Source organism: Manis pentadactyla, chromosome 11 (assembly GCF_030020395.1).
Source record: "Manis pentadactyla isolate mManPen7 chromosome 11, mManPen7.hap1, whole genome shotgun sequence".
Lineage (NCBI taxonomy): Eukaryota > Metazoa > Chordata > Mammalia > Pholidota > Manidae > Manis > Manis pentadactyla.
The window spans coordinates 901,330-915,326 of NC_080029.1; the positions used below are offsets into that span (position 1 = coordinate 901,330).

The following is a 13,997-nucleotide window of genomic DNA, read 5'->3' on the forward strand; positions in this document are numbered from 1 at the left end:
TGTCTGCTCCCACGGCCACCCAAGCCACAGAGGCTCCACTCTGGCCACTGAGTGAGGTGGATGCTCCCAGCACCCGGGAGGGGCCTAAAAAAGGAGGCCCCTGCTCCCTCCCACAGAGCTGGCCACTCGGGCTCCAGAAGTGAGACTCCATCAGGGGCCGCCACAGCGGTATGGGCAGCAGCACCACAGCAGAGGACAGAGGCACACCCGCCTGCCAGAGGTAGCAATGGCTTCGGAGGCTGGATTTGTGTCCCATGGCTTCCCAGGCGGCCCTCCACGCTGGCCTGCCCTGGGGCAGCAGCAGGGCACTGAGCCCATGCAGGAGCTCTGGGCACCAGCGGTGAACAGCCTGCGATGGGCTAAGGCCTCCGCCTGCAGCTCTCCTCCTGCAGGAGAAGCCTGCCAGCCCTGCCGCCCTCGGGACCTCTGTGCTGGGGGGGCTGGATACTGAAGAGGAACAGGACTGGCCTCACACTGGGCGTGTCTGGGCACAAGCGGGGAGGAGACAGCCCCCCCGGCTCTGCTCGTGCAGTGGCCTGGGCAGGAGGGGGGCCTGTGGCCAACAGGGAGACGCCCTGCCTGGCTTGCACCTGCCTGTGCAGCTTTAACTGATCATGGCTGGGTACCTTGCAGCCCCCTCCCGCCCTCCCAGGGCGAGGCTGTGTGGGGGCTGCCCACCCTCACGCCATACCTGCGGGAAAGGATCAGGCCTCAGGGAAGCCAGCACAGTCTGGGGGAACGGCATGAGCTCCTGCCATGATACCAGGACAGGCCACCTCCCTTCCTGAACCTGCTCCTCTTGAGAGGGCTCCATGTGGACCATGCCCCCAGGCTCATGCCCACCCGGGCCCCTCCACCCCCCTTCCCCAGTGTTAGTAAAACCAGTTTCCACCGACCCTGGTCATGGACGCCGTTCTTACTATCGATCGCCGCTGCTTCTGGGGCTTCCCCACGTCAAAGTCATCCTCGTCCAAATCCTGCAGAGACGCCGCAGTGCCTAAGGTGCTCCAGGGACTCCCACCGCCCGCCCTGCACCTGCCTCCGGAGGCTCGGCAAGGGAGGCCAGTCCCACCTGAGCTGACAGAGGGAGCTGCCGCCTGGTGCCCCCAGGGTGTGTGCTCACCCACAGGGTGCAGATGGGAGAAAGGAAACACCGCTCGGGAGCCAGGCTCCCAGCCTCCCCACCCCATGCCGCCTGTGTGGCGGGGACTTGGGAGGGTCCTCGGCTGCCACTGGAGGCTACAGTTTCTGGGGGTCTTGGCAGGAGGTGGGCGCAGTGCATCAGGAGCCCCGCAGCCAGCGCCTCCCCTGAAGCCCTGGGGACCGCACGGCCGTCCCCCGGCCCAGGTTACCTGCCCCTGCACAGCGTCGTCGCTGGCCTCCTGCTCGGAGGAGAAGCTCTCGTACTCCTCCTCGGAGTAGTTATCTGCAGGATAGGCACATAGAGGGACAGTGCCTGAGGTTCCACCCGCATCCTGGCAGGGAGGCGGCACCGGGAGGGTGGGCCCGGACCCAAGGGGAGCCCAAAGAGATGCCTGCGGGCAGCAGGAAGGAGCCAACCCAGCAGGTGGGCAGTCTAGGAGCCGGGGGATGGGGGCGGGGGAGTCGCCATGCTTCCCTGCTACCACGTGCCCATCCCACAGCCACAACGGCCCCCACGAACCAGTCTCAGACCCCAGTGGCCCTTCCTGCCCATCATGCATTTCAGCCTGGATCTCATGCTTGGCTGAGGCCCCCACTTGCCTTCCAGCAACTCAGGGAGGCTAATGACCCCAACTATGATGGTGGTGACAGCCCATACCAGGACCTGTGCCCAGACCCTGGGAAGGCACCGTGATGGACCCTGAGACCTCCTGCAATGACAGGCCCTGCTGCCCAGTTCCCATGTGCGCATGCGCAAAACTGCTCACACTTGGAGCCCAGAGGGCAGACCCTGTGCCCCCTCCCGGCTTCCCAAACCTGGCAGGGTGGTGGCCGGGAGGTGGCACCCCCTTACGGAGAGGCAGCAGACGACCCGACTGTGGGCTGCACTCACCTGTGGACTTGGCTGCGGGGCCGGTCTGCATGGCACTGTCCTCATGGTCAGTGGGTTGGCTGGACAGGGAGAAGATCCAAATCTCTGCCACCCTGACTGAGGCCTCCTTGATGCTGCTGCAGAGGCTCAGCACCTGGCCCCCCTCGGAGGGGTGCTGCATCACCTGGGGGCAGGGCACTCTTATAAAAGGGACCACGGAGCAGGGGCCCTGGCAGTCCCAGCATTGGTGCACGTGCTGGACTTCAAGGGCTTTCCTCCCGGTGGTGGGCACCTCTGCAGGTGACCACGGGAGCAGGGACAGGGCCACAGGCCCGGAGGACAAGGACACAGGAGCAGGGTGGGTTGGCCACACAACGACGTGGGCGCCAGGTGGACAGGCCCTATGACGAGGATGTGGGCTGAGCCGGGGAGGTGAGCATCAGGCTAAGCTACGAGGGACTGAAGGGTGTTAGAGAAGAGGGTCTGAAGACCCCCTTCCCAGAGCAGTGTATGAAGCTGTGGGTGCTAGCCAGCCCGGAACTCCCAGATTCGGCCACCAACCCACGGGATCCAATTTCAGGCACCCATGTCTGTGGGGGACCAAGAAGGACTGGCCACCAGCACAGGGAGGTGACACCTGCCAGGCCAGCCCACCAGGACAGTGAGCCCCTGGGGCCACTCTGGTCCGGAGAGATTTCCAGCGAACCAGGCAGGGGGCAGAGCCCTGCCACTCCAGGCAGCCGGGCCCGCGCCCATGCTGCCCCCGATGCGAAGCTGTCGCCTTGACCCCGGTCTTGTGAAGGCGGCTTGGGACACACACGCAGACCGGAGCCCTTCCTTTTTGGAAGCTGCCTTTGGGGTCATCTGTTCAAATCCAGATATTGGGCTTTTATGGGCCAGACGTGGAAAGCCAATTCTTTGGTCAGGAAGAAAATGAGAATTTTGAGAAAGTGGCCTGTCATCATTGCAGGCCCCACATCATGAAGGCTGCTGACTTGATGCCGACATTCAGACCGGCTCCCTATACCTGCATGCGCAATGCACATGCAAGGGCACTGACGGACGGGGACGCACACGCTCACACGCACCGCCCGGGGTGGCAGTTGCCTCCCGCTTGGCCTGCCGTGCAGGCAGTGCTCCGAGCACGCACGTGTCACCTTGCTAAGGGCCGTCTAACTGCCAGAGTCCCCACAGCACAGAGCTGTGCACACCAATGCCAGGAGAGGCATCCTGGTCAGCGAGGAGGCAGACCCACACCACTTGTGCAACAGGACGGGCCGTCCTGGAAGGAGCCCGGGCAAAGGCTCAGTGTGCAAGCGTACGTCAGGGGTCAGCCTGGGCAGTGGGGCCTGGACGTGGGCAGTGGGGCCGCCTCTCCCCTAATGAAAGCCCACTCTTCCCCCCTCCGAGGGAGGATGGAGAGCGGCCGGCCTCTGAGAGAAGACCACGCCGCTCTGAGGGGGTCTGCCAGTGTCTGAGTCCCTCGCGGCACATCTAGCCGCGGCCTGGCATTGCAGCTTAATCAGAGCCCTCTGCACAGCAGGAGGGCAGGATGGCACCTCCCAGCCTCCTGAGCCATAATCAGCCTAGAGGCAGGAGGCCCAGAATGGCCAGAGAGGGCACAGACAGGCTGACCAGCGACCCAACGCCAGGGCCCCGAGGAGTCCAGGCCACCTGCCATTGCTGCATCTGTGTCTAAGGGCCGGCAGCGAGGCGAAGGCCCAACAGACCCCGGCCCCCTGGCACTCTGCACACCCTCCTTCTCCCTAGGGGCGGGCAGCTGGGCGGGGCTGGAACCTGCAGCAAGCTTGAGCTTGTCCTGGATGGACCAGCAGGAGGCAGTAAGCGCCCGAGGGGCACAGGCCTACAGGCCCAAGTAGGCACTGGTACGGGGCGTGCGTGGGCAGCACTGCCCTCTGAGCCCTGCACGGGGGTCCTGGGCCAGACAACTTCCCATGCAGGGCCGCTTGCAGCCACTGCCCTGGTGCCAACACAGCCCCACACTCCCAAGTGTCACTGATACCCAGCGGTCACCTCGCCAGCCCTGAGCGTGGCCCCATGACCCTGAAGGCCCCAACACATGGGACCCTCAGCTGACCCTTCCCCCAGACCCGTCCTGCGGCTCCCAAAGGCCCAGTGAGAGCTGAGCTCCTCGGCCTGGGGACCGACCCCTGAGTCCCCACCAACCGCCCTGGGGAAACCAGGTGCCACAGGACAGTGTGGTCTTGGGGGCTGGTCCCTGTGTGCTTCCCCTCAGTCCCATGCCAGGGGCCTTCTGCACCAGCTTTGTGCCACCCCGACCCTCCACGAGCAGCTGGTCATGGTTAGTGCCTGCTGAGCAGGATGAGGGTGTCCCAGCTGGGCACAGGGGCACTTACCCAGACACCACTCCCAGGAGGGCACAGGACAGGCCCACCCTGGGCAGAAATCTACCCTGGGCAGCGTGGAGCCCAGCCAGGTGTCCGTCCAGCTGAGGGCCTCTGATGCAGCCCGGCCCACAGCCCCCCTCACCTCGGCCATGTTGATGGCGCCCGCCGCCAGCGTCTTGTAGCCCAGGATTGTCCGGTGTTTGTAGCGCTTTCTCCGCTGCAGCATGATCTGCAGCTTGTTGCCGTCTCTCTTCAGGAAGTGAGGGTACTGCGGGAGAAGGGGCCACGGCTGCCATCCATGCCAGCAACCTGGCCCTGTGGGGTCTGGAGCACCTGCGTTCATGGGCCCCTGTGAGCCCGGAGGCTGGCTCCTCGATGGGTGGCCATGCGCCGCGGTCCAAGCTAGAAGCTGCAGCTCGGCTGCTTGCCGAGGCCTTTGGGAGGGGCCACACACATCTGCACCCGTCCCAACCAGCTCTGCAGCGTGTCTGCTGAGGACGGTCAGCGGGCCGGGGCACCCAGCAGTCCCCCCACACGGTGGGGCATGGCGCTATGCAGCCCTGGTGCCTGCGGGCCAGGCTGCACTGGCCCAGGTCGCCCGCAAGCTCGTGTGTGTAACACCTTCTCACAAGTTTTACTCCAAGTCCACGAACCAAAGTCCGAGGAGCCTGTCATTACCCCAACAATGGTGGCTACACACCTGTGCAGTTGTCCAAACCCACAGAACCTTGTACTGAAAGGGTGAACCACACATCTCACACACTTACTGTGAGCAAAGAGGATTTTTAATGGGTTTAAAATGGCCTGATGGTAAGTACGGGATTAATCTTTAAACTGAGTGTGTTGAGCAAGAAGAAAGTGTATCTGCTGAAGTTGAGGAACGCCAGCCTTAAAGCAGCTCTGCTAAGGGGGCTCAGCGGGGGGCTGCCCTGGGCCCGGGACAGAGCAGGGCTCTGGGCAGCCCACAGGGAGTCCTCTGTTCATCGTTCACACTGGGGGCGCATCCCAGGCTAAGTTGAGCCCACCCCGAATACTCCAAAGGGGCCTGACAGTGCTGAGTTCCCAGAGTTCTCTGCCTCTTCTCTAAACACTAGGATGGTTCGCGTTCAGGCCCCCCTGCATTCTCCATGGGGCCGGGACAGAAAACTCCATGTAATACAGCAAAGCAGCCTCCCAGCACCCCAGAGGGAACATCCGGGGAGGAGTGGGGGTCGCGCTGCCCACCGGGGCGCTATCCCCGCGCCCAGCGCCAGGCCCACCTGCAGCGAGAAGGTCAGCGCCAGGTCGGTCTCCACTTGTCCGCTGGGGGGCAGCACAATCTCATGGGACCGCAGGATCCGCTTGGAGCCCTGAGACACAGCGACACTCCTGACGCACAGCACTGGACAGGGAAGCCCCACACTCACCGCCACCCCCTCCTCTTCCTCTGCACGAAGGGCACAGAGCCAGGCAGGAGGCGCGTGCTCCCGTGCTCCCCAAGGCACCGTGGGAGACTGACCAAGAGCCTTAAAAATGTCGCATCTTTGACTCAGTGAGTCCTCTAGAAATCTGTCTTGAGAATGGCCTCAGCTTCTGCGACCAAGAAGAAACACAGAGGGCGCAGGGTGGCAGGACAGTGCCTGGAAGAGCAGAGGTGTGCGGAGGGCGCGCGCTTCTGAGAATGGCGTGGGAAGGGTGCTGCCAGCCCTGAGGGCACACACTGGCACAGGGCACGATGATTAAAACACGGGGGCACCAGCACAAAGACGGGGAAACAGGTCCGAAACACACACAAGAGCACATCAACGGAGACAATGAGCCTTTGGGCCACGTGGAAAGGCCATCTACCCACTACACGGCTGTGATAAGCAGACAAGGAATCACCTGTATAAAACTCACAGGTTCTGACCTTAAACCTTACACCAAAATAAATTCCAAACAGACTGAAGATGTTCATCATAGTATCGTTTTAAAAACACCCATGCCAACATGGATGAAGCTTGGTGACTTTATGCCAAGTGCTGGAAGCTGGACACAGACAAACATTGTGTGACCCCATGTGTGGGGCACTGAGGGGGAAACCCACAGGGCCGGAGGCTACCCAGGCAGGGGATCCGTCGGACCAAGATGTGGGGTGCAGAGAAATGAGAGAGAGCAGGAGTGGGGCGTGGGTCCAGGACAGACGTGTGAGCCGACAGGAGCGAGCAGGAGCCCTGGGCACCGCAGCGTCACTGGCCAGTGTGGCCCTGGGTGGGGCTCTGCTTGGACATCCTGCTGCCAAGCCAGCTGACGGCAGCCAGGCTGCTGCCCTAGGCACCACGTGGCATCAGTGCAGAGGCCCGGATGCCCCAGCTGCTCGGCTGCAGTGTGCAGCGACCCCCCCCCCCACCAGTTCCGCCTCCCCAGGGGGTGGGAAGGGACACCCTGGGTGGGCCGGGCCTCCTGCCCTCTGCCCTGTGTAGCTCTGGGGCTGAAAACTCACGGCAGCAGCTTCGTGGAGGAAAGGCGTTTCTTCAGACCTTTATTTAAAGCCTATCAGGTTTTGGATGGTAACAACTCACAGGAAAAATGAAGGTGGCCGCACGCATCAGGAGCCACAGGCCGGTCCCAGGCATCCCCGTGGAGCCGTGGACATGGGCTCCAGAAGCCTGGGACTGAAGGGAAGCAGGCCTGCCCTGAAGGGCATGCGGTCTGGGGGCCCTGGGGGACAGCATCCTGTGCCCTGGGCCCTGGGCCCAAAGCGGCTGGGTGGCCCGTACTGCTGAGGTCGGGCTGTCGGGATGGGTGGGTCCGCACCCGTCTCCCGGGCGGCGTGGGCCCCTGAAGGGCCCAGGATGTGGTGGAGGAGGGCCCTTACCTGCATCTTGACTGCGATCACCACTGAGATGAGCTCCTTCTCCAGCTCCCTGAAGACCACCAGCTTCTTCAAGGTCAGGCTGCACAACCTGCAAAGGGCACAGGGCAGCTCAGCAGGACCCTCAACCCCCAGAGCCCCACCTCAGGTGTCCCAGGAAGGCCGGAGCCACCGTCCAGCTCTGTGCATGAGGCAGGCCCCCCGCCTCCCAGGTCCCTGAGGACGGGTCTCGGGCTCCTGGTGGTGGCTCAGCGCAGGTCTGGGGACAGGCAGGCAGAAAGGCAGCAGGCCAGGGAAGCCCTGGACAGGGCAGCTCTGCACCGCCTCCCCCTGCAGACCCCGCCCGTCATCCCCAGTTGGGGCACCGCAGCCCTGAGCAGAGAGGCCTGGAGGGCGGCAGCAGCCACGTGGCAGGATGCGCATCCACCAGAGACCTGCCCGGGCTCCCTCTCCTAGCCCGACGCCAGTCCGCCTGTTTGTGGGGACAACAACAGGGCCCAAGGGCAAGGGACCCCCACACAGGTGCCAAGGCCAGGCCCACAGGGGCACCCAGGCTTTCTGTGCCCAGCACGCTGCTGCCCGGCCCCACACTGTGACCTGAGCCCCACACAGCAGGACAGCCTCCACGGTGACCCACGTGCTCTCCCTGCCTGCAGCAGCCGGGCTCAGCAGGCCAGGCAAAGAGCCCACTGCCTGGACATGCACTCTGCACCCCAAGACCTGGCTGCAACATCTGCAGGTGCCCTCAGTGCTGCCAGCCACGCGTGGACCAGGGACCCCACTGTCCTGTGCCTCTTAGATTTTACATTTGTCTACTTGGCACCCATTAGTCATAAAGCCAAACGACCGAGATTATTTACATCTCATCTCCCCTGGACCGCAGCCCATACTTCCAGCCACCTCTTTATCAGATGCCCCACACCAGGCCGGGGAGCCCGCTGGGTTCTTCAAACGGCCAGTGCTGACCTGCTTGTCTGCCCTGCCCTGCTTTTCCCACAGGAACCCGATGAGGGCTCTGGCCTGGGCCCTGCCCTCCCGCTCGGCCTCCCTGTGGCCCTCAGCGCCCTGGCAGGCCTCTTCTTTCTAGGGTACGGTGAGTAATATCAGACTTGTCTTTCAATGGCACCAACTTGTCTGTGTTATCACTCAAACTGGGCCTAAAGTCAGCCTGTCACAGGCGGCACAGAGCGGGGACAGTGGCGACCCCGCCTGCACCCCACTGAGCCCGGAGGAGCAGCGGACGCGGGGCAGCTCCAGGCTGGAGGCAGACGGACAGGCCCTAAACAGTCCCAACAGACACAGCACCACGGGGGAGCCGAGCACCACGGGGGAGCCGAGCACCCCTCCCGGCTCCCAGCCCTGCCGGCTCCACCCACTGGGACCACTTTGATTCTGTAGGGCTCCATCTTACTGAGCAAACAACCGGCAAGGGGAGAAGACAGAGAAGGAGACAGCCTAAAGGAGTCGATACTCACCAGGACAGACCACATCCTGCGCCATAAACACAGAACTGAAGCCCAGAGCACCTACCTATTCACTAGAAGGGGTGCTGCCCAATTCACGCGTCACTGAATAAAGCCACTTAGATCTTCAAAAATGATAATGATGATGAAATACATTTTAAAACAAAACAAAATACTGAACTTATATAAAGTATGTTCTCTGACCAGTTAACCAAAAATCAGTAATAGAAAGACAGCTGGACACACCAACTACTCAGAAGTGAAGTGCACTCCTAAGCATGTCACGGGCCAAAGAGGATGCCTCGGAGGGCTACAGAAACATTCTGTGTGGGACAGAAGTGAAATAATACAAATCAAGTTCTATGGGATGCAGCCAAAGCGAGGTTGGGCACAATCTATACCGTTTATATGCATGTGTTAGAAAAGAGGAAAGGCCTCAAGCACACAATCGAAGCTTCACCTTACACACTAGGGAAAGAAGAGCAAATTAAACCCAAAGTGAGCAGTACAAAGGAAATAATGACCATAAAAGCAGAAACAATGAAATTGAAAACAAAAAACAACAGAGAAAATAAAACCCAAAGCTGGTTCTTTGGGAAGACTGGACAGAGAAAAAATAGAGGATGAGAGAGAGAGAAGGCAAAAATCACCAATATCAAGGATAAAAGAAGGCACATCACTACAGATCTCACAGACTACATAAAAGTGTGATCAGGGAATTCTACAAAGAGCCGTGTGCACATGCATCTGAGAACCTGCACAGACTGTGCCCATTCCTTGAAAGCTTCCAAGTGCCCAAACTCCCAGGATGAACAGCAGATCACGGAACAGCCTACTCTGTGAAGAAACTGAACTGACAGTTAAAAAACTCCTGAAAAAGAGAACTCCAGGTGAACTTAATCAGACATTAAAAGAAGAAATAATACCAACTGTACATAATATCTTTCAGAAAACAGAAAAGAAATACTCCTCACTCATTTTATAAGGTCAGCAATCACCCCAATACCAACACCAGACAGATACAGTACGGAACAGAAAACTATAGGCCAATTTCCCTGATGAGCATAGACGCAAAAACACTCAACAAAATATGAGCAAACTGAATTCAAAAATACATCAAAAAGATCATCCATCATGATCAAGTAGGATTTATTCCAGGGATGCAAGGATGGTACAATATTAGAAAATCAATCAACATCATCCACCACATCAACAAAAGGACAAAAATCACATGATCATCTCCATAGATGCTGAAAAAGCATTCAACAAAATTCAACATCCATTCATGAAAAAAACTCTCAACAAAATGGGTATAGAGGGCAAGTACCTCAACATAATAAAGGCCACATATGACAAACCCACAGCCAACATCATACTTAACAGCGAGAAGCTGAAAGCCTTTCAAGATCAGGAAAGAGACAGGGATGCCCACTCTCCCCACTTGTATTCAACATAGTACTGGAGGTCCTAGCCACGGCAATTAGACGAAACAAAGAAATACAAGGCATCCAGATTGGTAAAGAAGAAGTCAGACTGTCACTATTTGCAGATGACATGATATTGTACATAAAAAACCCTAAAGAATCCACTCCAAAACTACTAGAATAAATATCTGAATTCAGCAAAGTTGCAGGATACAAAATTAATACACAGAAATCTGTTGCTTTCCTATACACTAACGATGAACTAGCAGAAAGAGAAATCAGGAAAACAATGCCATTCACAATTGCATCAAGAAGAATAAAATACCTAGGAATAAATCTAACCAAAGAAGTCAAAGACCTATACCCTGAAAACTATAAGACACTCTTAAGAGGAATTAAAGAGGACACTAACAAATGGAAACACATCCCATGCTCCTGGCTAGGAAGAATTAATATTGTCAAAATGGCCATCCTGCCCAAAGCAATCTGGAGATTCAATGCAATCCCTATCAAATTACCAACAGCATTCTTCAATGAACTGGAGCAAATAGTTCTAAAATTCATACGGAACCACAAAAGACCCCAAAAGGCAAAGCAATCCTGAGAAGGAAGAATAAAGCGGGGGGATTACAGTCCCTGACTTCAAGCTCTACTACAAAGCCACAGTAATCAAGACAAATTGGTACTGGCACAAGAACAGACCCATAGGCCAATGGAACAGACTAGAGAGCCCAGATATAAACCCAAGCATATATGGTCAATTAATATATGATAAAGGAGCCATGGACATACAATGGGGAAATGACAGCCTCTTCAACAGCTGGTGTTGGCAAAACTGGACAGCTACATGCAAGAGAATGAAACTGGATTATTGTCTATCCTCATACACAAAAGTAAACTTGAAATGGATGAAAGAATGTAAGTCATGAAACCATAAAACTCTTATAAGAAAACATAGGCAAAAATCTCCTGAATATAAACATGAGCAACTTTTTCCTGAACACATCTCCTCAGGCAAGGGAAACAAAAGCAAAAATGAACACATGTGACTATATCAAACTTAAAAGCTTCTGTACAGGAAAGGACACCATCAGCAGAACGAAAAGGCATCCTACAGTATGGGAGAATATATTTGTAAATGACACATCCAACAAGGGGTTAACATCCAAAATATATAAAGAACTCACAAGCCTCAACACCCAAAAAGCAAATAACCCGATTAAAAAATGGGCAGAAGATATGAACTGACAATTCTCCAAAGAAGAAATTCAGATGTCCAACAGGCACATGAAAAGATGCTCCACATCACTAATTATCAGGGAAATGCAAATAAAAACCATCACTTCACACCAGTTAGGATGGCCAGTATTGAAAGACTAAGAACAACAAATGCTGGTAAGGATGTGGAGAAAGGGGAACCCTCCTACACTGCTGGTGGGAATGTAAACTAATTCAACCATTGTGGAAAGCAATATGTCAAAAAACTAAAAATAGAAATACCATTTGACCCGGGAATTCCACTCCTAGGAATTTACCCAAAGAATATAATTTCTCAGATTCAAAAAGACATATGCACCCCTATGTTTATTGCAGCACTATTTACAATAGCTAAGATATGGAAGCAACCTAAGTGTCCATCTGTAGATGAATGGATAAAGAAGATATGGTACATATACACAGTGGAATACTACTCAGCCATAAGAAAGAAACAAATCATACCATTTGCAACAACATGGATGGAGCTAGAGGGTGTTATGCTCAGTGACATAAGCCAGGTGGAGAAAGACAAGTACCAAATGATTTCCTTCATTTGTGGAGTATAATAACGAAGCAAAACTGAAGGAACTAAACAGCGACAGACTCACAGACTCCAAGAACGGACTAGCGGGTACCAAAGGGAAGGGGTGGGGGAGGTTGGGTGGGGAGGGAAGGAGAAGGGGATTCAGGGGCATTATGATTGGCACACATGGTGTGGGGGGATCAGGGAGAAGACAGTGTAGCACAGAGAGGGCAAACAGTGACTCTGTGGCATCTTGCTGTGCTGATGGGCAGTGGCTGCAGTGGGGTGTGGAGGGGCACGCTGGCGGGGGTGAGTGTGGTGACCACATTGTTTTTTGGTGTGAGACCTTCATAAGAGTGTATGTCAGGGATTCCTTAATAAAATAAATAAATAAATAATAAAAATGTATTAAGAGGATGAAGACAAGCTGACACTGGGATGAAAGGTTTGCAAATCAGACATCTGACAGAGGGTTTAGTCCACAATACATAAAGATCTCTCCAAAGTTAACATGAAAACAAAACAACCCAATTAAAAAAATGGACATTTCTTCGAAAATGACATGGACAGTAAATACACACCCAAAAAGCTGCTCTACATTATTAGTTATCAGGAACATGCCACAACAAGATACCAGCACACACCTGTTGCCTGACCCCCAAACCGAGGGACCTGATGCACGTACTGACAAGGAGGCAAGCGAGGGGGCACTGTGCCTGTGGGTCCTGATCCAGAGCCAGACGTGCAGCTGCTTCGCAGCCCGTGACCCCCGCCACCACACACTTCATCCAAGGGAAATGAAATGGTCCCCCCACACTGGGAGGGCTGCTTGGGGAGCAGGGAACTGAAGCACACACACAACCATATACACACGTGTGCACACAGCTCCACGTACACACACATGTACACCCCACACACATGTGCACACCTCCATATACACAACTCCACACACCTCCAGACACATGCTCCCAGGCATCCATCTGCATACACACATGCACACGCACTGTGGCCTGCACACACATGATGCCAGGAGGAGCGCAGGTGAAAGGCCAGCCGGCTTCTGCGGCACCCTGGGAAAGGTGCAGAGCGGGGCTGGGGACGGCCGAGCGAGGTGGTCTTGGGGACGACCGCCCCGTGTTCTGAGCCTGGTCAAGGGTGGTGATGGGAGTCTCAGAGCTGTAGATAAACATGGAGGCAAGTTGAAATCAAGTATATGTAAACTTTAAAAAGTAATTTTTCAAAAGTTAAAGATACACAAGCTACAGGTTATGCTGACCAATGACAAAGAAGGAGCCTCCTTTGGACCCTGCTCGGAGTGAATGAGGCCCTGAGCACTCCCACGGTGCGTACGGGGGACTCAAGGCTCTGTTCTCTTCCTTCTCAGGGCTCCACCACTCCCACCTCTAGAAGTTTCCATCCTGTACGGTTTGCTTGGCGGTGGTGGGGCTCAGTCTGGGAGGCACAGTGGGACCCCGCTCTGGTGCTTCCTCATCAGGGGGCCATAGGCCTCCGGCCATGGGGAGCCCTCTTGCTCTTCCAGCCCGCTGGGCGGGCACGGGCTCTGCGGAGAGCCAGTCTACACCACGCGCATCTACCTGCTTCTCCAGAGGCACACCTCCCACTTGGATTCCCTTTTTTCCTGGTAATCAATCAAGCTGATGTGATTCATGAAAACATTAATAGCACAACGAGAATCAACTGCATGCAGAAACTGAACCAGATAAACAGAACAAATGCCTTGTTTTTTTTATCCAAGGTTGGTTCTGAGAGAGGCCCGAGGGCTTGATTATAGGCAACCAAGGATGGATTTATTGCACAACACTTGGCCCTCAAGGAACTAATGAGCAAATACACTAAAAAAACCCCACAAACGATGATTCATCGCTAACCTGGAACTGTTATTCAAACACCCTGCAATTGTAATACACTCAGCAGTGACAAAGAAGGAAGCCAGGGATATTTTAAAAATACTGTCATATAAAATGTGATCCCCTCAACAGGTGAAAACCCAATTTCCCATCCAAAGGGGACTGCTCCACGCCTAGCGTCTCTTCTCTCTCAGACGGTGTCTGCTCAGAGCCGTAGGGCAAAAGGCCGACTGTTACCGGATGCTG

The 13,997-nt window shown here is 55.8% G+C and overlaps 1 protein-coding gene across 9 annotated transcripts in view; it reads right to left on the reverse strand.

Moving 5' to 3' along the window:
• The window catches only part of PACS2 (phosphofurin acidic cluster sorting protein 2), a 58,254-nt gene that overhangs the window by 20,013 nt on the left and 24,244 nt on the right, over window positions 1-13,997 (reverse strand). For 5 of the 9 annotated variants that reach the window (XR_005024126.2, XM_036882076.2, XM_057488059.1 and 2 more), the window contains exons 2-7: window positions 7,220-7,307; window positions 5,643-5,732; window positions 4,526-4,651; window positions 2,036-2,198; window positions 1,353-1,426; window positions 897-977 (exon numbers count right to left, since the gene is read on the reverse strand). Coding sequence is in view for 8 of the 9 variants with exons in the window: in XM_036882076.2 (XP_036737971.2) it covers window positions 897-977; window positions 1,353-1,426; window positions 2,036-2,198; window positions 4,526-4,651; window positions 5,643-5,732; window positions 7,220-7,307 (622 nt within the window). In the remaining variant the exon portion in view is untranslated. The remainder of the gene's footprint in view (window positions 1-896; window positions 978-1,352; window positions 1,427-2,035; window positions 2,199-4,525; window positions 4,652-5,642; window positions 5,733-7,219; window positions 7,308-13,997) is intronic. The other 4 variants (XM_036882079.2, XM_057488060.1, XM_036882077.2 and 1 more) reach the window with 1 other exon arrangement.